The 26196-nt window shown below is 42.2% G+C and overlaps 1 protein-coding gene across 2 annotated transcripts in view; it reads left to right on the top strand.

Moving 5' to 3' along the window:
- The first annotated feature begins 12214 nt into the window (after positions 1–12214).
- Hipk1 (homeodomain interacting protein kinase 1) overlaps positions 12215–26196 on the top strand; it is a 60081-nt gene continuing 46099 nt past the window's right edge. The window contains exons 1-2 of one of the 2 annotated variants that reach the window (XM_074050711.1): positions 12215–12346; positions 23574–24651. In XM_074050711.1, the coding sequence (XP_073906812.1) occupies positions 23576–24651 (1076 nt within the window). In that variant the 5' untranslated portion in view covers positions 12215–12346; positions 23574–23575. Of the gene's footprint in view, positions 12347–12598; positions 12755–23573; positions 24652–26196 lie in introns of those variants that run through there. The other variant, XM_020166341.2, reaches the window with a different exon arrangement.

The following is a 26196-nucleotide window of genomic DNA, read 5'->3' as shown; positions in this document are numbered from 1 at the left end:
GGCACGCAGAGGAGGATGCTGCAGTCTTGGTGCAAGGGGACCTGGCACTGGGCTATGCTACCACTGGCAGCAGACCTTGGTGTTGTGTGCATGAAGCTCACATTACTGCAGTCATGCAGAATACAAAAGTTGCGGGGTCCCAAAGGCTTCCACCCAGATTTCAAAGGAAGACCTGGCAGGCTAGGCCATGTATGGCAGGGTTGGAATCCCAGTAGGCAGCTCCTGGGGGTAGATGATGTGTGATGCTATGAGAATTAATCTGAAGCTGCAGTGCATACTCCAGGAAGTAATGTGGAATGTCTGCTGAGGAAAGCCACAGGCAGTGAACAGAGCCAGCCTGAAAGAGACCGTGTGGGCTGCAGCTGACAAGGCTGCCCAAGTTCTTTGGAGATCATATCACACCATTGTGTGCCCTGAATGCTGAACATGGAGCTACAGGATTTAATATTACCCTGCTGATTTTCTGTCTTGCTTTGGTCTAATGCTTCCTTGGTATTTTTGTGTTCCTCCCTTTTGAAATGGAAATGTTTACTCTACACCATTGTCTTTTGGAAATACGTAAATTGTTATTTGATTCTTTTTCTTGGTGGGGCTGAGGTTTGAACTCAGGGCTTCATGCTTGCAAACAGGTGCTTTATCATGTGAGCTATGCCTCCAGTCCATTTTGCTCTGTATTTTGGAGATGAGGTCTCTTGAACTGTTTACCCAAGGTGGCCTCAAACTGTGATCCTCCTTATCTCACTGTCCCAAGTAGCTGGGATTACAGGTGTGAACCACTGGCGCCCTCCTTGTTACTTGATTTTTATAGGAGGTCACATCTTGGTGTTTGCCTTGAGTCTCAGAGGAGATGTTAGACAGACTTTTTTTAAGCAGTCCTGGGGTTTGAACTCAGGGGCCTCATGCTTAAGCCATGTCACCAGACCCTTTTTTCTTTTACTTATTTTTCAGGCAGGTTCTTATATATTTTTTTGTCTGAGTGGGCCTAGACCACAATCCTCCGACTTACAGCTCCTGTGTAGCTGGGGTGACAAGCATATACCACCACAGCCCTTTTTTGTTAAGATGGGGACTTGCTAACTTTTTGCCTGGGCTGGCTTTGAACTACAATCCTCCTGATCTCTGCCTCCCAAGTAGGTGGAATTACAGTGGGGAGCCACCACCTCTGGCTCTGGACTTAACACTTTTGGGAGATGTTGGTGCTGTTGAGACTTTGGAGACTCTTAGAGATGGACTAAATGCACTTTGCATTACGAGCTGCACAGAGATACCTGTGGTCCTTGGGGGCCACCGATAGAATGTTATAGTTTGGATACAAAATATCCCTCAGAGACTCATGTGTTGAAGGCTTGGTCCCCAGCAAGTGGTGCTATTGAAGGGTGATTGGATCATGAGGGTGCTGACTTCACCAGTGGATCCATTGAAGAGTTCATAACTGAATGGGCCATTAGGAGGCAGGGGCTAGTTGGAGGAAGTAGGTCACTTGGGAGCACCTTTGAAGGGCGTATCTTATCCCTGGCCCCTTCCTATCTCTCCTCTGCTTCCTGGCTGCCGTGAGGTGAGCAGCTGTCACACCCTCTCCACCATAACATTCTGCTTCAACCATGAATAGAGCCAAGTGACCATGGACTGAAGTCTCTGAAACTATGAGCCAAAATAAATCTTTCCTCCAGAAATTTTAAGTTATTTATATCAGGATTTTTTTCTTTATGTGGTACTGGGATTTGAACTCAAGGCTTTGTGCTTACTACGCAGGCATTCTACTGCTTGAGCCACACCTCTGGCCCTTATGTCAGGTATTTTGTTCCAGTGACAAAACGCTAATAGTTACCTTATTTAAAATTGAAACCACCCTGCCTGCCACTCCATTCCCTCTCCCTTTCTTTTCCTCCATAGAACACTTCTCAGTTTTTGATACTCTGTATCATTCACTTATTTAGTTTGGGGGATAGTGGTTGACAGGGTCTCACTATGTAGCCCATGATGGCCTTGGACTCATGATCTTTCTGCCTCAGCTTCCTGTGTGCTGGGATTACAGGCATGTACTACCATGCCTGGCTTGCTCATTCAGTTTATTGCGTGCCTCATTCTACTAGAATGTAAATTCCAGGACTTTTTGTTTGGTTGGTTTGGTCTGTTTTGTTCATTGCTGCATTCCTAGTGTCTTGAACATACGTTCTTACTAAACATTTGTCGAATGAATAAATGAATGACTCTAGATGAATAGATGATTGAACACCTTTTTAGGCAGTCTTCCCTCAGTAACACTATTTCTTTTTCTTTTTTTTCATTTTTGATGGTACTGGGACTTGAACTCTGGGGCTTGTGGTTGCTGGGCAGGTGCTCTACCATTTGAGACACACTCCTAGTCCTTTTTGATTTAGTGATTTTTCTAAATAGGGTTTTGCTTTTATGTCTGGGCCAACCTGGACCATCATCTTCCTATTTGCTTCCTGTGTAGCTGGGATGATAGGGACACACTACAATGCCCAGTTTTTAGGCTGAAAAGGGGTCTCACGAACTTTTTGTTTGCCCAGAGCTGGCCTAGAATCATGATCCTCTTGATTTCTGCCTCCTGAGTTGCTAGGATTACAGATATGAACCATCTCACCCAGCAACTACTCTTTTTAAACAGGAAATGAAAGCAGAGTTCTTAGGCCTCAAGATGCTAACAACTACAGGCTGCTAAGTTTAGCAGACACATTATAATTATCACCTCTATATCTTGCAACTATCCTGTGAGAAAACTCATGTCCATAAATTCATTCACTCGTTGTTCATTCAACAAATATTTATTGAGTATTTATGTGTCAAGTTCTGTTCCAGACATCGGGGATATAAAATAGTGAGCAGGACAGAACATGTCCTGTCCACATGAAACTTACCTAAAGGAAAGAGGTGGGCTGTTTACAAGGGCTAAGAAGAAAATGCAACTGGCTGAACGTGGTGGGAGTGATTTAGAAATGGTAGTCAAGGAAGGCGTCTTGTGGAACTGACAATTGAGAGACAGTGAGGTGAGAAAGGAACTGAGGTGGCATTGTACAAAGACTAAGGGATAGGAGTGAGCTGTTTGCCAAAGGAACATCAAGATGACTTTGTGTCAGAGGGGGAAGGAGGAGGAGATGAGCTCAGAGAGGGAGGCAGGAGTTGGATCAGAAGTGACTTACAAGGTTAAAGAAAGAAGTGTGGATTTTATTCTAAGTGTCATGAGAAGCTATCAATAGGAGTGCTTTCAAGATGGGGAGTGATATGATCTGATGTATATTTTTAAAAGCAACAGATGGAGAAGGGGGAAAGAATGAAAGCAGGATACCAGTCAGGAAGCTCTTGCAGCAATGTGGTAAGCTACAGTGGGGTTTGGGAAGAAAGGGGCTTGACATTGTGTCTGAGATGAACATTTTAAAGTCACCTCTAATAAAAGTAGCTACAGGGATATAACTTTTCCTTCACCAAAGCATTCACAAAGGGAAGATATATACATGTAAATAAATAAATATGTACGTATATATACCTGTAATTAGTCTATAAATACACATATATGGGGGTAATGAAGGAAAACAATTAGTAGGTTTATTTATTTTATTTATGAGACATGGTCTCATTATGCAGCCCAGCTGCCCTTGAACTCATGATCCTCCTTGCCTCAGCTTCCCAAGTGTTGGGATGGCAGGCATGCCCCATTATGCTAGCCAGAATGAATTAATTTATAAATAACTGGAATATTTCATAAATTAACACTACTTTCTATTATAGATATGCTTTATAACTGTTTTTAAAAGAAAAAAGCATGTTTTATTGACTTTGGAGTCAATACAAGCCTTGGGGGTAAAAGTTACATTTCCTGAAAGACTAGGATTCTTCAGTAAAATATTTCATTTATCAGAGAGTATGTAATTTTAAAAATCAGATGATTATGAAACGTTAACTATGATATTTATAGAGAATAACAGAAATAACATGAGCCCCGATCTTCAAATATCTGCTTCTCTGAGAGAGAGTTATAAGGTAACATGGAGGCCAGATGCCATGGTGGCGACTGTAGTCTCAGGTATTCTGGAGGTCGAGGTAGGAGGATTGCTTGCGCCCAGGAGTTTGAGGTCAGCCTGGACACATGAGGAAATCCCACCTCTTTAAAAAAAGATACAACAGAGAATACATCCTAGTCAAATTCAGTCAGAAATGGGTCTGTTTACTTCACCAAGTTGTAATATTTTACATCTGTACAAAAGAGCACCTAAATGAAAAAATCCAATTTTAGGTTGCATTCCTCCCTTTGTGAGTCTCCTAGTCTGTGCATAATTAAAACCTGTGTTTCATTTAAACCAAGAAGCAGCAGTAAAAATCCTTACTTGTTAAAGTATAATTGACAAACAAAAATTATTTATATTTACAGATGTGATTTCTTTTTTTTTTGGATACAGGGTTAAGACCCTTGTTATATATCCTTGGCAGGCCTCAAACTTATTATTCTCCTGCCTCAACCTCCCAAGTTCTGGGATTACAGGCACGTGATACCATGCCTGGCTCAGTGTATATTATTTTATGTGTGTGTGTGTGTGTGTGTGTGTGTGTGTGTGAAATCATTACCACAGTAAAGCTAATTAACATATCTATTACCTCACATAGTTATCTTTGTGTATATGTGTTGAGGATATTGAAGATCTATTTTCTCACCAGTTTTCAAATATTTACATTATATTTCACTTCTCACAGATTTCTGGTTCCATCAGAAATCAGTGGAGGTGAGGAGTAGTGATAGTGGTGAATTCAAAATATATTTTGGAAGTAACACTGAAGAAATTTTCTTTTCTTTGGAGACACTATGTAGCAGAAGCTTACCTTGAACTCATAGTCCTCTTGCCTCCATTTCCTAAATTCAAGGATTTTCTGATGGATGGAATGAACAAGAGAGGTAAGGAAAAGGTATTTTTATGTCCATTTTAAGGATGAAGAAAGTGAGGCTCGGTAACATGCCCATCCTCACACCCTAGTAACTAGCAGAGTTGGGGCTCTTGCCAACATCAGGCTCCACAGCCCATATTTTTATTCTATACTGAGTGTTCTAACAGTGAAGTTTGTCAGGCAAAAGTTTCTTCCACTTCAGAGAAATCTACCCTCTAGGGTTTGATAGAGCACCTTCCTGCAGCCCACCCCAGTAGAAAGAACCACTTGATAACCACTTGTTTCCAAAGTGGATTTCAAAAAGTAACAGTAAAAAAATTAAGTTAAATTCATAGCCAACAATGAAGACTGTTATTTTGCCATTTCTTGAACTGTATTCTCTAGCCAAATGAATTTTGATGGTTTGGGCACTGTGAATAAGCACCCAGTAATTCACTCAGCAAAACAAATATTAGTACCAACCACATGTCAGAAATGGTGCTATGCACAGGATAGTTTCATGAGGGCCTTCTTGATTTCTGAGCCTATAGGAAGCACAAAATAACACAAATAATATTGAATTACTAAATTTCAAGTTCCTGTTCTGATACATTGCCCTCTTCTTTGTGGGTCTCTGTGTGCCTTCCTGGAACATTTATTCTGGTTTTGGATGTAGCTTGGAATTGATAATAGGGAAAGACATAGAAATGTAGGTACCAAAGATTTGTGTAACAATTGGTCAAAGAAAAGAGGAGCTGCTATAACATGACAACAAAAAATTATGATGACCCATAACAAAGGACCAAAAAAGCACTATCTCTTGCTTTTGCTGAATAAATGGTTAGTGTATGACAAAAGCAAAAGAAAGATGTTTATGTGTAGAAAAGGGAGGCGTTTTCCCTCCGGTAGACTACCGTCTCAAAAATAGAATTAGAGATAAAGTCTCATGCACATTCTAAATTCTGAAAACTTCCCTATTCTTCGCTTTTCTTATTGAGGTGAAACTCATATACATACAATTGACCATTGTAAAGTGCACAATTCAGAGGTAGTTAGTGCATTCACCATGCTGTGCAAACACCATCTCTCCCTAGTTTCACTTCCCCTTTCTTTTCATTGTACGTATTTTAATCTTCCATTTTAATCCTGTAGGCATGTCCTTCGTACAGACTCTGATTCCATCAAACCATCATTTCATTTGGGTCCCAGTCTCCAAAATGTTCTATTCTAACCCCATGTGTCATGCTAGATTTGCCCTTCATGAAACCAATTAAGGGCCAGGTTTTTTTCCCTGCTTATTCCTGTGAGAAGTGATGGAGAAAGTGTCGAAATGATTCTGTTTGTGATTTCCCAGATGTAGCCATTGTGGAAAGCACAGACACAAGGAGCTTTCTTGGACATTGAGAGCTAAATAAAGGTATTGCCCAGAATAAATTCTGTTACCCAATTGCACCCAGCCATCCTTTCCAGTTTGACAGTCATTACTCAGACTATGAATAATCTTATGTAGGAATCGCATCACTTTTCTCCTATTATGTCAATAAAACTGTTCTCACCAAGACTAGCAGTGACCATTTAAACTGTCAGACCTACTGGACACTTCAGTCAGTTTCCTCCTTTACTTTTCAGAATCTTTGGACACCACCAATTAGCTCCTTCTTTTAGAAAAATCTCTCCTAGGCCTTGCCTAGTTCTATCAGTTCAGGATAATTTTGGCAGCAAATCATAGAAAACTTATCTAACAGTGACTCAGACTATAACATTTATTTACTTAACAGGAAGTCCAGAAGTGGGCAGTTGTAGGTTCCTTCAGAAGCTCATGGACCCACTCTTTCCATTGTGCTCCTCGTGGTTCTCAGCATGCTGACTGTTCATCACTGCTCTTCCTTGTTGCACTTGTGGTCACAAGATGGCTGTGGCAGCTCTGTGTCTCATGTGTTCATACCTTAATCTCAGGAAGAACTCAAAGGTAGGAATAAAAGACCTTTTTTTTTTTTCCTTTCTCAAAGTGCTTTTTTTTCCTTCTTCTTCTTCAATACTGGGGTCTGAACTCAGGGCTTAGACCTTGAGCCACTCCACCAGTCCTTTTTTGTGATGGGTTTTTCAAGAAAGGGTCTGGAGAACTATTTACCCAGAACCACCATCCTTCTGATCTCTGCCTCCTGAGTAGCTAGGATTATAGGTGTGAGCCACTAGCTCAGAGTGCTTTTTTATACAAAAAGAAATTTCTCCAGAAACCCCCAGCAGACTTGCTTTTCATATTTCACTGGTCAGAATTGAGATCTGTACAACCATCCCTAGACCCATCAATGACAAAGAAAAACAGAATTACCAGGACTGGTTTAGAACAATTGTGATTTATTCTCCGAGTTGGAAAAAAAAACTTTCCTTCCTTAAAATCAGATAATCTTCCTTCCACTTGAATGATACTGGGATTCTATTAATAGGATAGAAGTGTTATAGGGAATGGCTTTTAGGAAAGGAAGACAGAGACTGGCTTTTTTTTTTTTTTTTAACACAAGCATATCTCTTTTCCTCCTGGGCATATAGCTAGATTACATTTATCTTTGGGTGTTCTCTTTTCAGTTAGCAGAATCCATGTTCCAAAGTTCCCACTGATGGGGGCTGGGGATGTGGTTCAGTGGTAGAGCCCTTGCCTAACATGGATGAGGCCCTGGGTTTGATCCCCAGCACTGCCAAGAAAAACAAAAAAGGTAGACATCAAAGTTCCCACCGATGAATGTGTGCAGAATATTTATGTATTTGCTACCTTCAGGCCTGGTCTATAAAACCTCCCCACACAATCATCAAAGTATTTTCCGTTAAATTTTTTTTTTTCTGGCCAGATACAAAGGATCCAGTGGTGAAATCAAAGGTTCCGAGGAAAAATGAGGCCAGAGAATCTGAACAGAAGGTACCTGAATCCCTGAATGATTTAATGAAGCAGGACCACCCCCTTGCCCTTAGCTACCCACAATGCACTGGTGATGTGAGTAAACAACACAACTGAATTGTGGTAAGCCACTGAGATATGGGGGTTGTTTGCTAAACCGTTAACTAGCCTAACTACTCATTGGAGGGGCAAGAACAATGTCTGCCATATTCCCCTATGCAAACTTTTCCTGCTAAGGAAACTTTAAAAAGAAAAATCTTTTTTTTATTGTTTTATTATTCATATGTGCATACTATGCTTGGGTCATTTCTCCCCCCTGCCCCCACCCCCTCCCTTACCACCCACTCCGCCCCCTCCCTCTCCCCCCCACCCCCTCAATACCGGGCAGAAACTATTTTGCCCTTATCTCTAATTTTGTTGAAGACAGAGTATAAGCAATAATAGGAAGGAACAAGGGTTTTTGCAAGTTGAGATAAGGATAGCTATACAGGGAGTTGACACACATTAATTTCCTGTGCATGTGTGTTACCTTCTAGGTTAATTCTTTTTGATCTCACCTTTTCTCTAGTTCCTGGTTCCCTTTTCCTATTGGCCTCAGTTGCTTTTAAGGTATCTGCTTTAGTTTCTCTGCGTTGAGGGCAACAAATGCTAGCTAATTTTTTAGGTGTCTTACCTATCCTCATACCTCCCTTGTGTGCTCTTGCTTAAAAAGAAAAATCTTGAGGACACCTCAGTCTTACAACAATAGGGGGAAGGGATGACTACAGAAACTGTCCATTTGGGGTCAGCATTCCTACCCACAACCACAGACATCTATAAAAAATCATTCTGGGACTAGCACCCAGTTCTTCTTTGCTAGTATAATCCCCCCCAAAACCTACCATGACTCCTTAGAGAAATGGCTGACTCTGGACCTGGGACAGAAAGTCTAAGACGAACCTGGAATATCTTATTATGGGTACATGCTAAAAAACACTAAAAAGCCAACTTGAAAGGGCACCCACTGACTAACTCTGGAAAATTCTAGCGCTGAAATAATTGAGAGAGATGAAATATAAACCTTTGAGAAAACAGTAATCCATAGGTTTATATCATTATAAAAAGACAACCAACCAACCAAGAGATAAAGGAGGATTAGTAAAGAGTAAGGGAGAATTAGTCGGTGGTGGATGGTAAATCTAGGGGAACATGTTTAATCACAAGCTGGATATTTGCATGGTCTAAGGTGTCTCCTCCTAGATTGTTTATTAATTACAGGGGGGAAATAGTAAATATATACTGTGGGGGAATCAGACACACTGACCAGGTGATCAAACTTAATATCGCCAGTGAGGGATATTAAGTCATCGTGTGCTTTTGAGTATGATAGCCTGAGGACATAATATCACTTATTTAGAATCTTGGATATCAGTGGATAACCCAAATCTAATCATGCGTAAACATGAGACAAATATAAACAACAATCCTAAAACATTCTGAGTGCTGGGGGAAGGCCTGTTCAAAAATATAAAAGACAAAGGCTAAGAGGTTGTCCTTGATTAAAGTAGACTAAAGAGCTGGGCCCAGTGGGGTGTGTCTGTAATCTTAGGTACTGGGGAGGCTGAGACAGAAGAATTGCTTGGGTCTAGGAGTTCAAGTCCAGCCTGGGTAACATAGTGGGACTTTAAGAAAAAAAAGAGACTAAAGAGAAATGACAGTTAAGTGCAACATATGATCCTAAACTAGATCTCATACTGGAAGAGAAGGAAAAAAAAATATATGACGAAGGATGTTATTGGATCAATTGATAAATATTAGAATATGGATGGTAAAGTATTATCATCTATCTATGTTGTTTTCTGGAGTTCATAATCATACATATTATGTTTATGTAAGAGACATACTTCTTAGGATATTCAATATCGAGATAAAAGTACACAATTTGCTTTCAAATGGTCAGAAAAATGTGTAATATACCTTTATTTATTCTATCTATTTATCTATCTATTTAATTTAATCTAAGAATACAAATTATAAAGCAAAAAGGGTAAAATGTTAATTGGTGACTCTGAGTAAAGGGTAAGGGTAAATAGGGACTCCATATTCTTCTTGTAACTTCTCTGTATGTTTGAAATTATTTCCAAATAAAACCTGTTTGGGGTCTGGATTTTAACAGTCATTGAAGCTTCCTTCCTGTTGGTTCAAGGGATTCTTCCAGGTTGGGTACTGTTTGAATTCCTTTTCTTCCCAGCCCCTTGGCTTCACCTTGTCTGGATAGTTAGCCTTACTTTTTGGCTTAGTTTCTCCCAGACACGGCCTTCTGAACCGTCTCTCCTATTTGGCCTTAAATGCTGCAGCTTTATGTGAGCAAGTGACTTCCTGCCTACAACACAGGTCTAGGCCCCAAACGGAGTTCATAGGCTACATGAGACTTCAATGCTTCCAACTGCTATAGGCCACATCTCCTTCTCCAGCTGCTTTGTCCTTGGCTGGGAGGAAACAGTTCATTTACCTGCCTTTTTCTCCAGTCTCTCCATGCCAGCCATCCAGCCATCCAGCCATCCTCCTCACTGTCACCAGTTCTCTCATATCATGTCTGACTTTCAAAATTTGACTCAATTTACCTAATTCCATATCCTGCCCCTGCTATGATGAACTGTAAGCTCTTCCACAGCATGGACCATGCCTTTTCGTCTTTGCATCTTTAATTTCTAAAATAATGTCTGTCATACAGAAGATAATCTATAGATATTTGTTGATGGACAACCTCCAGTTGTGCTATACTTGGAAACTTCTTTGGCCATACAATGCTCAAATATTACCTTCTCTGCTGATCTTCTCTGACTCCCTTAGTCAAGTCATATGTCTGTATGACTTTTTCTCACTAGACTATAAGTTCCCAGAGGGAAAAGACTGTGTCATTATTCCTATTCCACTGGAACCAACTGTCTAGAAGAGTGTCTGGCATAGATCAGGCATACACACAGTTTGCTGGATGAATGAATAACATTAGAAAGGAGAAAATACTAGACTTTAAGTTCCATAAAAATGAGGCAGATTGGGAAACTGACCCACAAACAATGAAAATAGAGACTAACAAGTACAAATAACATACAGATCAGAAAGTACCAGATGATGCTATGGAATTAGACTAAGGTGGAAGTGAATCAAGAAAAGTACCCTATAGGTAAATTTTGAGATATGTTTGTGAGGAAGAAAGGGATATAATCTGGCAGAGTAGATTAGAAGCATGTCATAGAGTTGGGTTAAACCAAGGCATGGTAAGCAATTAGTGGGTTTGGAGCTAGCTTTTTTGAGCAGGATCTGTTCAACTCCGGGCCTCAGATTTCTGCCTTTTTCCTGGCTCACCAAGCAGACATGCTCAGTCACTCTTCATGTCTTGATGTTTCCAGGGACAGCCCAATGTGGGGGCTTTATGTTCTCTAAACAGTAAGAAGGAAGTTTCTGTTAAAATAAGCAAACAAAACTTCCCTGTGGGATTGAACACTTTTGCTAACCCTGATCCTCTAGGGAAATAAACTTCCCTGTTCCCAATAAAATGGAACTGCTCCCAGTGTTGTTAAGCTAGGGAGAAACCCAAATGACTTCCCTTAAAAGGTATTGTAGCATATTTTACAAAAATTTTGTCATTTTTTTTTTATGTGAGAAGGGGATGTATGAGTGAGATGTGAGAAACAGAACTGGATAGCAGAATCCTGTCTTAGCCACATCTGTTCCCCTTCTCAGTCTATGCAAATATCCACGGTGCTGGACAGTCACACTCTTGCTGCCTCTAGCACTTGTGGATGGACCACATGAACAGGTGGTACATTCTCACTTAAAATGCTCTCCTCTTTAGGAATGAGACCCTTTCACACAGCAGGAGGTATATCTCAAGCCCTACTGACTCTGACGCTGAGAGATGACAACTGTCTTTCTTGTTAGGATAACCTAGTTTTCACGCAGGGTCCATTTCTAAGACCGTGGTGCCCAACCCGTTCTGTTTCCTGAACACCTAGCTTCACTGCCCTGTTGGCAGAGGCAAGAAAATGATCACCTTGGCATTGCTCACTGCTTGTTTTGAGAGGCTGAGTCCAGTGCTCAGCTCTCCTCTCCCACCACTAATGCAAATCCAGATTCCCGAGGTGTCACCAGGAGCGCACCCCAAAGGGCACCTTCAGTCCATACAGAAGATCTGCTTCCAGATCTCACACACTGATGTCGCACTGCTAGAACACGGATGCCTCTCACACGGCAACCAAAGATGAAAGTGTACAGGGAGGACGGTGGGGGCGGGGGTGCTTCCCGGGTCTGCACGGTCTCCCGGCGCGCCGCCCAATCTCGGGGCGTGTGTGTGTGGGTTGGGGTGAGGTCGGGGGAGTCACACTAGCTTGGGGTGACGTCACACTGGCCTGGATGACATTTTCCAGCTGGACCTCCCACCGCCACTAGCTGCCCGCAAATCCCCGCGGAGCCTGCCGCGCGACGGGGGTGGGGAGCCGGCCCCGCTGGCTCCCCACGGAGGCCCGCTCAGCCCTACGGCCCTCGGGCGAGGCGGCGACCCAAACCCGCTCTCGTCTCCGCACTTCCGCCTCAGTAGGTGTCATGGCGCCGGGCGGGCGAATTATGGTTCCGGCGAGGCGGGGCCGGCTGGATGGGGGCGGGCGCTCGGGGCTCCGCTCGTCGGGTCTGGCGACAACAGCGGCTGCGGAGTGAGGGCCCCGGCTGTGGCCCCGGACGGCAGCGGGAGGCCGAGGCGGGAGCGCGCGGGGCCGAGGCGGCGGCGGCGGCGGCGGGAAGGGGCCGGGCGGCGGGGTGGGCGGGAGGCTGGAGGAGCTCCCGCCGCGGGACGGGCGCGGGGACGGCTCCGGGGGGCGGGGGCCGGGGCCCGGGCCGGCTCGCGCGGGGGGTATGATGACCCGGCGGCGGGGCCCCGCACGTCGTCTCCTCCACCGCGTCCTCCTGGCAGCCCCAAGACGCGGCTGAGACCCAGACACACCGGCGGTGAGTCCCGCGGGCGGCGGGGAGGGCGGGCGCGCGGGGGCCTCGGCTCGCGGCGGGGCGGCGCTCGGGCGGGCGGGCGGCCTGCGCTCGGCCGCGGGACGGGGTCGCGGTCCCAGTCCCGGGAAAGCGGGGCGCGCTGCGGGGCGGCTCCCCCGCCTCCTGCCGCTTGTTTTCTTGGGCGTGTTGTTGTCCTCAGATGACAGGGTCAGCTCCGCACCCGGTCCCCGGTGTGTGACTTGTGTGCGTGTCACAGCCCTGTTGTCGCTGCGCTCCGGGCTCCTTGGCGCTGTTTGGGACCGGGGGACCGGAGGGGAGGGGGAGCGGTGGCCAGAGGAGACGCTGGTGGCGGGGTGGGTGTGGAAACGGATGCTCTGTTTGTAATTGGTAATGATGGAGACTGCGTGGGACCCCGCCACCTAAATGTCCATCTGGGCAAAGGCGCAGCCAGAGGTCTGGCTCAGAGGGAAACTTTGGCTGCCTGTCGCCACTTCCAAAGCTTTTTTTTTTTTTTTTTAAGGCAAAGGTAGGGGAAACAACCCAAACTCACACTAGTCACAGGTCTGCTGGGAAGAGTCCCTTTCTGTGCCTAGCAACGGAGACCTGAAGCTCCGTCTCCAGGAGCGCTGGCCTCACCTCCAGTTCGTTGTGACAGCAGTGAGCGGTGACCTGTGTTTATGCCGTGTGCTCTTTCTTTCCTGTTTGGGAAGGGGACGGGGATGGGGAGGGGGGGAATATCCCAAGCTCCTGCAAATCTTTTCTCCACCGATTCAGTGGTAGTAGACTCACTTGAAGGTACTCCTGTACCCTTCCTTCTTGGTCTGCTAGTGACACTGAGAAATCGCAGGAATCACATCAAAATATTAGTTTCTGCTACAGACTCTTCTGCCCTTGATCTTGTTTCTTAGTAACTCACGAAAACAGCTTCGTGGCTTCCTATTGGGGTTAAGTTGAGTGGCAGATACCCTCAGTAAAACCTACAATTTTGCTCTTGTTTGTGTAGGGCTATTTTTGATTCCTGGTCTGTACGCTTTTTTTTTTTCTTGTTAAGATTACAGAGGAAGCAAACCAGGACTAGCTTCTTTCATATGGAAGTCTTTAAAGCTTTTCTGTAAAACATTGAAAAATCTACTCCCCACTCACTTTACCTAATCATTGTTATTCACCTGGTGATTTGGGATCTTTTGCATACAATCATCTCTGGGTTCTGTATTATAATCCTGATATGTTGGAGGAGGTCATTGACTTGAAGATACTGTACTTGGCTTGAAGGATGTTTTGGTGAAGTATTTGTGGTTGAAACTGGAGGCTTCCAAGCCAGGAAAACATCTGAGGAAAATGGTGAAGGCTGTGGCTGGCACGGAGGACTTGTACTGCTGCTATCTTTGTGAATAGTTTCTCCGTCTCGGGACATTCAGTTTTGCAGATTTTAGAGCAAGTTGATTGACAATGAGATTTAAAACCATACAGAACTTCCTCCTTAAAAAAAAAAAAAAAGACAATGTCAAAGTTCACAGCTCGCTGGAAAATAGAATTCTTTCATTCTGCGTTTTTGTTTTTTTAAGCACAGCTCTATTGGTGGTTTGTTGGCATAAATCAGCCAGCTGACCCTGCCTTGTGAACTTCTTACACTTGGAACTTGTGTGGCTTGTTAGTTCCATATTGTAATTGGTGCTTTTGTAATTTGAAGTAATTTTGTAAACACGAGCTGTATGATCTCCCAACACCTTTTATTTTCATTTTCATGACCATATTACAACAATGTTTTTGTCAGGCTTTTATTTTATTATTGTGATTAATTTTTCCCGTTTCTTCCCTTATGATTCATGCCATTCTGAACACAAGCTATCAAGATCATTTTCCTAAAACTGCCTCTTGATTTGCCTTTTCAGTTCCTTTTTTTTTTTTTTTTTTGGCAGTGGGTGGGGGGAATAGGGGGCGGTTAAAATTCTCAGGCCCTTTCTAGTGCTGTACCACTTGAACTACCCCTCCAGCCGTTTTTGATTGGTTAATCTTTTTTTTTTTTTTTTTTGATGGTTATTCTCTCTCTCTCTGTTTTTTTTTTTTTTCTAATACTGAGGTTTGAACTCAGGGCTACACCTTAAGCCACTCTACCAGTCCTTTTTTTGTGATGGGTTTTTTTCGAGATGGCGTCTAGTGAACTATTTGCCTGAGCTAGCTTAGAACTGCCATCCTCCTGATCTCTGCCTCCTGAGTGACTAGGATAACAGGCGTGAACATCTGGCATCCAGCTTGATTGGTTATTCTTGAGATAGGGTCTTGCTCGTGCCCAGGCTAGCCTGGACTATGAGCCTCCTATCTGTGCTTCCCTTTCTTCCCCTCTCAGGATAGACACACCCAGCAACTGGCTGAGAAGGGAACTTTTTGCTTGGGTTGGCCTGGAGCTGTAATCCTCCCAATCTCCTCTCCCAAAGAACTAGGATTACAGGCTTGAGCCACTGCACCCAGATTTATTTTATTTTATTTTTTTAAGGAGATAGGATATTGGTATGTTGACCAGGCTGATCTTGAACTGTTGAGCTGAAGGGATCCTGGGGCTACAGAGAGCCTTTTAGTTGTTTAAATCCAGAGCCTAGATGCCTAATATATTTCTCTAGCACATAATTTATTACTTGAAAATTTTAATCCTTTATATTTTTCCTGGTTTTTGGGTATCATAGCACCTCAGCAACATTCTAAGGTCATGGAAGGGAAGGAAACTTGTTTGCATTTCTTTTGGATTCCTTTATTTATTTATTGCTATACTGGGGTTTGAACTTGAGCCACTACACCAGCTCTTTTTTTGTGATGGGTTTTTCTGAGGTAGGGTCTTGTGAATTATTTGCTTGGGCTGACTTTCAACTTCGATCCCCCTGATCTCTGCCTCCTGAGTAGCTAGGATTACAAGCTACCATGCCTGGCTTTATTTTTTTGAGGTACTGGAGTTTGAACTCAGGACCTCTTGTGCCATTTGAGCAATGCCTTCAGCTATTTGTGCTTTTAGGTTGTTTTTCAGGAAGAGTCTTGCACTTTTGCCTGGGCCTCCATCCTTTTACCTATGGCCTTCCAGCATAGCTGGGATCACAAGCGCACTCCACCATGCTCAGTTTATTTGTTAAGATGGGATCTCCTAACTGCCTCCCTCTCTCCCCTCCTTGGTAGCCTCAAACCATGATCCTCCCAATCTCCACCTCCTGAATAGTTGGGATTATAGGTGTGAGCCAAGCTGGTCTCTTTTGGATTAATTAAGGGCACCTGGCACAGTGATTTCCCGGCATGGTTAAAGGAAGCCCTGAATTCTTCCCCAGCATTGTGACTCATTAGCTCTGTATAAAACTTGTTTGGCATTTTTTGAGTGTCCCTTTTTTCAGCTTGGAATTAGGGGCTTTTAGAATCTTTGAAGGTCCCTAATAGCTATAAAAGCCCTGTACTTTTTTTTTTATTTTCATTTTTAGTCCTGTACTTTTTTTCCAGTGTCTTCTGCTCAGATCAAATACGTCTCCTTACTCTCCACAGTTATTCATTTTTCCACATCCCCATGCATACTGGCAACAGTCAGTGGTCTCTTCCAACTCCCATCTGCCAAACCATTGTTACCTTACATAAGTCCTGTTTTCCTTCAGCCTTTGCTGGCGTAACTGAGCTGGTCCCTTTCTTAGTATTATTTTGTGTTTCATCCTGCTCTCTCTCTCTCTTTTGGAGTACTGGCATTTGAACTCGGGGCCTTGTACTCGCAAGACAGGTGCTCTACCGCTTGAACCACGTCCCCAGCCCTCATATTGACCTCGTTCTTTTGTTGGAAATTCCTCAAGGTACAGTTTTCTTTATTTAAAACTTAACAAATATTGCAGACCCCCCTTAGGCACATAGTAAAATATTTCCTTTTTCCTAACACAAAGCACCTACTTTTTTTTGTTCCATTGCTATAGATTCATTATTCCAAATCAATCTCAGAGAGCTATTGAAATTTAGGAAGCATATCCTGCCTAGAAGGAACGCATCCTCCTGCCAGTTTACTGAAGTATCAGGACAGTTTTTAAACAGCTGAACTTACATAGAATTATAGTTACTATACTAGCAGCCAGCACCACCTTTTCCACACCCTGGTTTTGCAATATCTGTTGGGAAACTGGCCTGTCATGCAGTTCCCCATGAGAGGAAGTAAGTGCGACAGGAAAGAGGGTGGGGAACTTGGATTCAAATGATGTCCTTGGGGTTTCAAGTGTACCTTTTTCTTCTGTAGTGCTGTATTTACAGCACTGGTAGACGAGGGCATATCATCACGTAAGTATTTCTTTAACTTAGATTGACTTTTGAGATCCCTGTACATTCGTATGTGGAGAAGTAGATCTTCCCATTCTAGCAAATATGAGGCATATACTGTATGCTGGCATTTTGATAGAGCTGATGATGAGAAAGAGAAAGAAACTAAAAGAAAAGAAGATAGAAAGAAAGAAAAGGAAAACCAACTTTGACATTACACTACTCTGCCGTTGATGATTGTGCAGAACTTGCAGTTTAGAAAAGAAGTCAAGTTTTAAGTAAATAATTATAAATGGTGATACTTAAAATAAAATCAGTGGCGTACCAGTTAGTATGTGATCTGGTTCCTGTCTTCCTCTTTGAGTCTTAACTTCTGCCTTCTTCATTGCTCCATTCCATCCACACTCAAGAATGTTCCTGCCTTTGCCCTAAATCTTCTTTTTCACCCAAAGGTCTCAGCTTAAATGCCACCTCCACCACACAAGTCTTCCCTGACCACCATCTCTGGCACATTGTGTTTTGTTTTCTTCATAGCGCTCATTAGTAGCTGCTATTTCTTGGAGAGAGAAAGTGTGCACGAGAGATAGAGACAAAGAGACTGACTCTTAACTGTGTGTGTCTCTCTATCCCTGGGAGATAAGAGATCTTGTCTACTTGAATATCACTGTTATCTCTTGTGTCTAAAACAGTCCTGACAAATAGTCGGTCCTGATATTTTGTGAAGGGAATAAACAAAACAGGTAAGTATAAATGTGGTTAAGTATAAAGAAAGGGTAGAGAGTGCTGTGGGAGCCTTTTCCAGAGATCTGATGTGATGAGGCTTGGGGAAGCATTTCTGAGTTTAGAAAAGAAGTCAGAGAAGGCGTAATCTAGCTGAAGGAAAATCATTTTTCCTCCATGTAACAGTCTGGAGTAAGAGTTCCCAGTCAAAGCGATTGTTCCAGGTTGACATGACTATTTGGGACCTGTGTTTTTTCCATTTTTTTGCTCTGCTGTTCCTTGGATGTTATCTCATGGTGAAAGCTGGATCTCCTGCTGGTAGATAGGGAAATACAAAAGGCTCATCCAGCTATCACTTTCCACTGGTAAACAGTCTAGCCATGTGCCTGTGGTGAAGGGGAGATAGATTTGATGCAAATCAACAGCCTGATGTACTCGCTGAGCCTAGAAGGATAAGTAGATGTTAGGAAAAGCAAAGGCTAAGGAGGGAATTGAAGTTCAGAAAGGGAAGATTGTATGTGAAGGAGCTAGAGCAGAAGGCAAGGCCTGCTCTAGGAACCAGAGGTTCTGTGGGAAAGGGTGGATGGAATAAGACTACAGAAGGAACCAGAGGTTCTGTGGGAAAGGGTGGATGGAATAAGACTGCAGAAGTGATCACAAACCAGATTTGCAAAGCCTGGAAATACAAATGAGAGCCTTTGGACTTTACCCCTGAGGGCATTTTTTTCTTTTTTTTCTGGTGCTACTGGTGATTGAACCTAGGTTCTTGTGCTTGCTAGGTAAGTACTGTATCACTTGAGCTATGCCCCCACCCTAACCCCCTTTTTTCAACAAATTTGTTTTTGAGAGATGGTCTTGCTAGCGTTGCCCAGACTGGCCTTGAACGCTCAGTCTTCCTGCCTCTGCCTCCAGCGCAGCAGGGATTATTAGGCATATGTCACCATTCCTTGTATCACTAAGGTTTTAAATGGAAGATAGTTAAGCATTTTTTATTCTCCAGATGTGCACTTTTTAGAAACTTAAGTTGAAGGTGAAGAATTAGTTGGAGAGGGACGCTTAGACAGGAGGCTTGAGAGTACAATTTGGGGAGACCAATTAGGCTGTTTAGCCCAGAATTGTGCAGTACTGAGTACTGAGCAAAGAGATGTTTAGGTGTTCTGATATAAGAATTTTCTTCCCAACTTGTTTTATTTTTATACAACATAATCCTCTTACCTCTCTTATTGTAAGATTACATATTGCAGTGTGTACTTGAGCATAGGGACATCTGTGTGCATGTCAGCCAAGGACAAGTGATAGAGGAAGAAATCAATACACAAAAATGATTTTAGGTTATTTAGGTCATCAGTTGCTAAATTGTATCAGAGAGTTGATGCTGAACAAAAGTAGGGTTCATTATAGGTATGTTGGGGAAAAGATGGAATTTATTGAAGACTAAGGAGGAAACATTGAAAAATTACTACCTTGGCTGTCACACGTGACCATTCCATTTGGGGTTATAATATTGGAATTCTTTGTGGTCAGGTTATCTGTGTACCTGTAGTACTTATAGTCGGAGCTCCCAGTAAGTGAGGTTTGATGATGCAGCCTTGTGGGAGAGTGGGGAAGCTGTTATCTTAACTGTCTGAAAGCCTTTGATTCTAGCAAGTCTCAATTCTCCTTTGAGCATTAAGTACAGGTACCAATAGCCTTTTGCAATTCTAGTTTGGGATTAATGCAGGGGGCATGTTTATCATTATATTGAGGTGGTTAAGTCCTTGAAAAGTGAAGTTTGAAATGACAGACTTTCGTTTGTTGCTAGAGTCTAGAGGTACAGCATTTTCAGGGAGTCAGAAGTAACTTTTATTAATGTATTGAAAGCTCTTCTCTTGTGAGTTGAAATTATTTGTAATTTGCTTAACAGGGTCTTTTACATAGTAAAATTTCCATACATGTTAATTCTGTTCCATATTTTCAGTTGGGAGGGGTCTTATTTAGGAAGAAAATTGCCTCCTTATTTGCAAAGGCAAATTTTTAGAACATAGTACCTTCATCCTGTGTTTAGAAATTGCTGTTTTTAGCTTAATTTCAGAGTGGAGTATAAATAAGAGCCTGTTGACTTTTCTAGGCCATTTTGAGTTTGTTTTCTCTCACCTTGTGCTAGCTGAGGTCAAGATGAGTGTCAGCCACGCTGAAGTGTCCTGGTGGTGAAATATGTACCAACTTTCATGTCGTATGCCTTTTCTGTGGGGAAGGCAGTGAAGTTCTAGATTGTTTTTTTGTCTTTGGGCGGATTAAGTTTGTCTTTCTAAATAAGAGTGATATTCATTTGTATAGAAAAATGTCATAGAACTTGTGTTTTTTGCAGTATCCAAGGTGAAGATTTATAGTCATCAGTATCTGCTATTTTACTTATAGGGTATTAAATTGGCAATAACACTACTCTGGTAAATGCAGTATTTTTAAAGAATATCAAGCTATGGACAGATTTAAAAAATTTGGTATTACACTTCATGAATTCTTTTCAGTATTATTACTGTATGACTCCCTACAAACTGCAAAATTTGCATTCAGATTCTTTCACGAAATACTTTTAGCTACATATAAATTGTGTTCATGTTTTTGGATAGAGTAACAAAATTAGCAGCTCAACAGATATGATGGAAAACAAATTTAGAAGATTTATTTCTTTTCCCTGTTCAGATTGGTTCAATTTTAAGATTGAAAAGAAATATTTTGCATGTATTTTAATACAAAAAAATTGTAAAGGAACTATTTGTTTTCAGATTTTTCTTTTTACAGTTGATATCATGTTGGTGAAGTAGGTAGAACAAGTTAATTTGTATTGGCCTTAGTGTTCTTGTTGTTATTATTATTATTATTGGTACTGGGTTTGAACTCTGGGCCTTCCACTGCTAGGTAGGCTCTGCCTTTTGAGCCAAGCCCCCAGCTCTGGCCTAAGATTCTAATTTATGTTTTTTCTTCTTCAAGGTTCATATAAATTATGGAAACGTTTCCTAAAAGTAAATCCAATCTGCATTTTAGAAATTGAAGGTTGGGGATATGTTCTTCCCAGCTGACTGCAGCACAGATGGTTTTTAGTTGTAAGCAGGCATAAAGAAATGTATACATTATTTTTGTGTGTGTGGCACTGGGTAGTAAACCTAGGCCCTTGCACATGCTAGGCAAGTACTCCACCACTGAGCTATATCCCCAGCTCTTACACATTGCTTTTTGATGTTCTGTAACATCCTGTCATGTTTCCTTCCTTTCTAATTGTGAGTGTTGTTTTCTTATGACTGGTGAAATCATACTGTGTGGATTGGAGGGGAGAGTTCTCTCGTATCTTAAGGACCACACGGAAAAAAGAGAAGGATAGTTAAAACAAAAACCAAACCAGGCATTTGAAAATACTTCAGTTGATGAGTGGTAGTGAATTGTAGTGGATAATAAGGTCAGTAGGCAAGGGTCAAGTCTTTCATCCAACAGATACTGAGTGTGTATATTATATTAACAGCATCTGTGGAAGACTGTAGGTGATACAAGTGAAGGACAAAACAGATGATACCTGTCCTCATGGAACTTAAACTGTGGCTGGGGACATAGCATTAAATAAATAATTTCATGTTATAAGGGAAGAACAGTGTGTCATGAGAAGCCATGGTGGGAGGAATGATTAAGGGGGGTGAGAGGGGGGAGAGAGGTGTAGATATTGATAACAGGGAACATTTGCCAGCAGAAAGTCTTCACCACGTTAAAAGGCTTGGAGTTGAGTGAATATGGAGTGACCTTGCAGAGAACTAAAGCAAGTCAGGTGAGGTGGCACACACCTGTAATCCTAGCACTTCCAGCACTCAAGAGGCGGAGGCATACCAGGCCATCCTGGGTTACATAGGTAGACCTGTCTCAAAAAAATCCCCTAAAACAAAAAAAAAAAACATCTCAAACTAGGAAGAACAGGACAGTATGGCTGGAGTGGGAAGATGCTGGAAGACAGCAGGCAGGTTTTGGAGCGCTTGTTCAGGCAGATCATGGGCTTTAAACTTTATCCCCAAAGCCATGGAAAATCCCCAGGGGCAAAGGGTGGTGGGGAGAGGTGGTTAGGAAGAGATAGCAGTTATCTGATTTGCCTTCTTGAAAAGCAGAGATCTCCAGTGTGATAATTTGTGGGCTATTGGTAGTTTGAATTAGAATGGTGCAATTAGGGGTAGAGAAAAATTTTCTTCTAGAGAAAGTTCTATCTAGGAGATAGAATTGATAAGATATACATTAGATGTAGATGAATAGGGAGAGGAAAGTCCCAGGAAATACCACTTTACCTGTTTTAAGTTGTTTAATTCTCAGAAAAGCCCAATGAGAAAGCTGTTACCATTTTATAGAAGAGGAAACTGAGGCTCAAGACCTCCCTGACCAATGGCTTGAGGCATGGAACATGTAATTGAGATAGACAGCTGGGGGTGGAGTGGAGGCCATAAGTCTGACATGTTGAATTTGAAGTGTTTGTAAGATGTCCAGGTTGCAGTATCATTCGGGCATTTGGATACAGGCACTTGAATATAAGGGGGAGAGGGAGAGGGTGATTATTGAAAAGAGGGAAAATGTGGAGCTAGAGAAGAGGCTCTGAGGCCTGTGAAGTTCAGACTGTTGGGGAGAGCAGATAAATGTGAAATGGTGTGTATTCTTTGTCAAATACTTGGGCTTTATCATGAAAAAATAGATTTGGGTTTAGTCTTTGGGCTTATTGAGTTTGAGGTATCTGGGATATTTAGGGCAGTTGAACTGTTCTCACTTCCTCTTTTCATATTTTCCCTTTTTTTGTGGTACTGGGACTTGAACTCAGGGCCTACACCTTGAGCAACTCCACCAGCCCTTTTTTGTGATGATTTTTTCGAGATAGGAGCTTGTGAACTATTTGCCCAGGCCGGATTCGAACTGTAATCCTCCTCATCTCTGCCTACTGTGTAGCTAGGATTATAGGCGCCCAGCTTTTTTTTTTTTTTTTTTTTTGTGGTACTAGGGTTTGAACTCAGGGCCTCATACTTGCTAGGCAGGTGCTCTATCACTTAAGCCACTCCACCAGTCCTTTTTTGTGTTGAGTATTTTCTTTTTTTGCTGGGGTTTGAACTCAGGACCTACACTTTGAGTCACTCCATCAGCCCGTTTTTTTGTGCTGGGTATTTTAGAGATAGGATCTCGCAAACTATTTGCCCAGGCTGGCTTTAAACCGCCATCCTCCTGATCTCTGCCACCTGAGTAGCTAGGATTACAGGTGTGAGCCACTGGTGCCCAGCTTGTGTTGGGTATTTTCAAGATAGGGTATGTTGAACTGTTTGCCCAGGCTGGTTTCAAACTGTGATCCTCCTAATCTCTGCTTCCTGAGCAGCTAGGATTGCAGGTATCCAGTGTCCAACCTTTTCTTGTACTTTTTTATGAGTTTAGCCTCAAACTCTTGCTCCTCCAGGCTCAGCCTCCCAAGTGTTGGGATGAGAGGTGTGTACCATCACACCCAGCCCCTCCTCATATTTTTCTAAGAATAACTTTCCTCAGTTCTTCAGAAGATGCTCTCTAGCCTTGTCATCAGCTTGGTTAGTTTCTTTTGGCCAGTTTGTCGGTGGTCCTTTTCAAGTATAATAGCTGAACACTTTTTTGTTTGACGTGCACAGAATGGATAGCCTTCACTTTGCCCTACACATTGTGGACACTATGTCTTGAATGTTGGGTTAAGACTGAATTAGTGTTCGAGAGGAGGGGAGTTATTACATCATGTTTCTTGGATTACCTAAAAGCGTTTTCATGTGTGCTGTTGCTATGCCTCGCATCTCCTATCCTTGTGGTCTCATTCTTCTTTCTCGCCCTGCAGGTATGGCATCACAGCTGCAGGTGTTTTCCCCCCCATCAGTGTCGTCGAGTGCCTTCTGCAGTGCAAAGAAACTGAAAATAGAGCCCTCTGGCTGGGATGTTTCAGGACAGAGCAGCAACGACAAATATTATAGCCACAGCAAAACCCTCCCAGCCACACAAGGGCAAGCCAGCTCCTCTCACCAGGTAGCAAATTTCAGTATTCCTGCTTACGACCAGAGCCTCCTCCTCCCGGCTCCTGCAGTGGAGCATATCGTTGTAACAGCTGCTGATAGTTCAGGCAGTGCTGCCACATCAACCTTTCAAAGCAGCCAGACCCTGACTCACAGAAGCAACGTTTCTTTGCTTGAGCCATATCAAAAATGTGGATTGAAAAGAAAAAGTGAAGAAGTTGACAGCAACGGTAGTGTGCAGATCATAGAAGAACATCCCCCTCTCATGCTGCAAAACAGAACTGTGGTGGGTGCTGCTGCCACAACCACCACTGTGACCACAAAGAGTAGCAGTTCTAGCGGAGAAGGTGATTACCAGCTGGTCCAGCATGAGATCCTTTGCTCCATGACCAACAGCTATGAAGTCTTGGAGTTCCTAGGCCGGGGGACGTTTGGACAGGTGGCAAAGTGTTGGAAGCGGAGCACCAAGGAAATTGTGGCTATTAAAATCTTGAAGAACCATCCCTCCTATGCCAGACAAGGCCAGATTGAAGTGAGCATCCTTTCCCGCCTAAGCAGTGAAAATGCCGATGAGTATAATTTTGTCCGTTCTTATGAATGCTTCCAGCATAAGAATCACACCTGCCTTGTGTTTGAGATGTTGGAACAGAACTTATATGATTTTCTAAAGCAGAACAAGTTTAGCCCACTGCCACTCAAGTACATCAGACCGATCTTGCAGCAGGTGACCACAGCCTTGATGAAACTCAAGAGTCTTGGTCTGATTCATGCTGATCTTAAGCCTGAAAACATAATGCTGGTTGATCCAGTTCGCCAACCCTACCGAGTGAAGGTCATTGACTTTGGTTCTGCTAGTCACGTTTCCAAAGCTGTGTGCTCAACCTACCTACAGTCACGCTACTACAGGCAAGTGGAAAATACTGAAAAGCATGTATTAGGCTGGATGTTTAGCTTTGTATTTGACATATATAACATAGGACTATATTAGATGGGACTTTATTCATTTATAGATTCCAAGATAGAAATAGGATGTGTTTTAGTTCATCACATGTGTATGTGGCATTCCTAAGGCGGAACATTATCTTCTTTCTGAAATTTTATTTAGCACTAGAAAAATTAAGTCAGTCTGATTTCTGAAGGTTGTTACTAGTGAATTATGCTAGCATCTGGTTCTTTCTTTACTACTATTATAGCTAATTTTCCTATTTTAAGGAGTCTTTAAATATATAAAGATGTTTACTTATTTGTAATGAATTTGGGCATATGCTGCTTTTTTTTTTTTTCTTTTTTTTTTTAAGCTCATATCTTGGCAGGTAAAATGGCTTGGGAGTATCTCCAAGTTTAGCTCTAACGGCATTTTATTCTAGATTTTCCTTCATAATAGTTAGAATTGGATTGCTATTGTCTCTTCCTGTTTTGACATTCTCTACAGTGTTTTGAACTTAATTGGTTATCCTAGGATAGCCTTGACTCAAGTACCCTATACTTTAGTGATTTGTATTTCAAGATTGATACTTCTAAAGTAGCTAACTTTTAAATATATAATTGTTCCTGGTGCAAAACTTAAATGTCAGCATATATAATTATGTCTATACTATAACCAAGGCTCATTTATTTGTCTAGTTCTTAATTTAAAAAAATCTGATATTTAGTATAATAGCCATGAATAAACTACATGTAAGCATCCAGTCAAGAAATGAAACAACAACAAAATGAAAACAACTCCTTAAGAAAAAGCAAAAAAAAAGCAATGAGACAGACTGGAAGTATAGCTCAGTAGTAGATCAGTTGCCTAGCATGCCTGAGGCCCAAGGTTTGATCCACAGCACTGCAAGAAAAAAAAAAATTAACAAAAAATAGCCTCAAAATAGGTTTCTAAGTAGATAGGTTCAACATGTCAAGTACTTATAATAAATTTTGAGGAAATAAACATTCTGAACTGAGAATTCTTTGCTATACATGAAAATAACTCAAGGGTATTTTAACCCAAAGGTTCTGAAAAAAACCCTTCTACATAATTTTTAAAACTGATAAAATCAGTGTAATGTTTGCCATTTTAACTTTTTTACCAGTTAGTGGTATTAAGTATATCGACAGTGCTGTGTAATCACCACCCCTCTCTCTTAAGAACATTCACAGTGTTATCTGAGCAATACCACTGTTTCCAACATTTTTGCATCACCCCCAATAGAAACTAACTCATTAAGCAATGACTTCTTCTCCCATCTTCTATTTGGGCAACCTCTGTCTGACTTTCTTTTTTTTTTTTTTCCTCCTTTTATCATTTTTACATTTACTTACATGTATATACATTGTTTGTACCACCTCACCCCACCCTTCCCCGGGGCCTACTGATTTTCTGTCTCTATGAATTTGCCATTCTAGATACTGCATATAAATGTAATCATACAAAATTTGTCCTTTTGTGTCTGGTTTATGTTTGTTGTTTTG

This window comes from Castor canadensis, chromosome 12 (assembly GCF_047511655.1).
Source record: "Castor canadensis chromosome 12, mCasCan1.hap1v2, whole genome shotgun sequence".
Taxonomy (NCBI): domain Eukaryota; kingdom Metazoa; phylum Chordata; class Mammalia; order Rodentia; family Castoridae; genus Castor; species Castor canadensis.
This window is presented reverse-complemented; position numbering and strand designations above follow the sequence as displayed.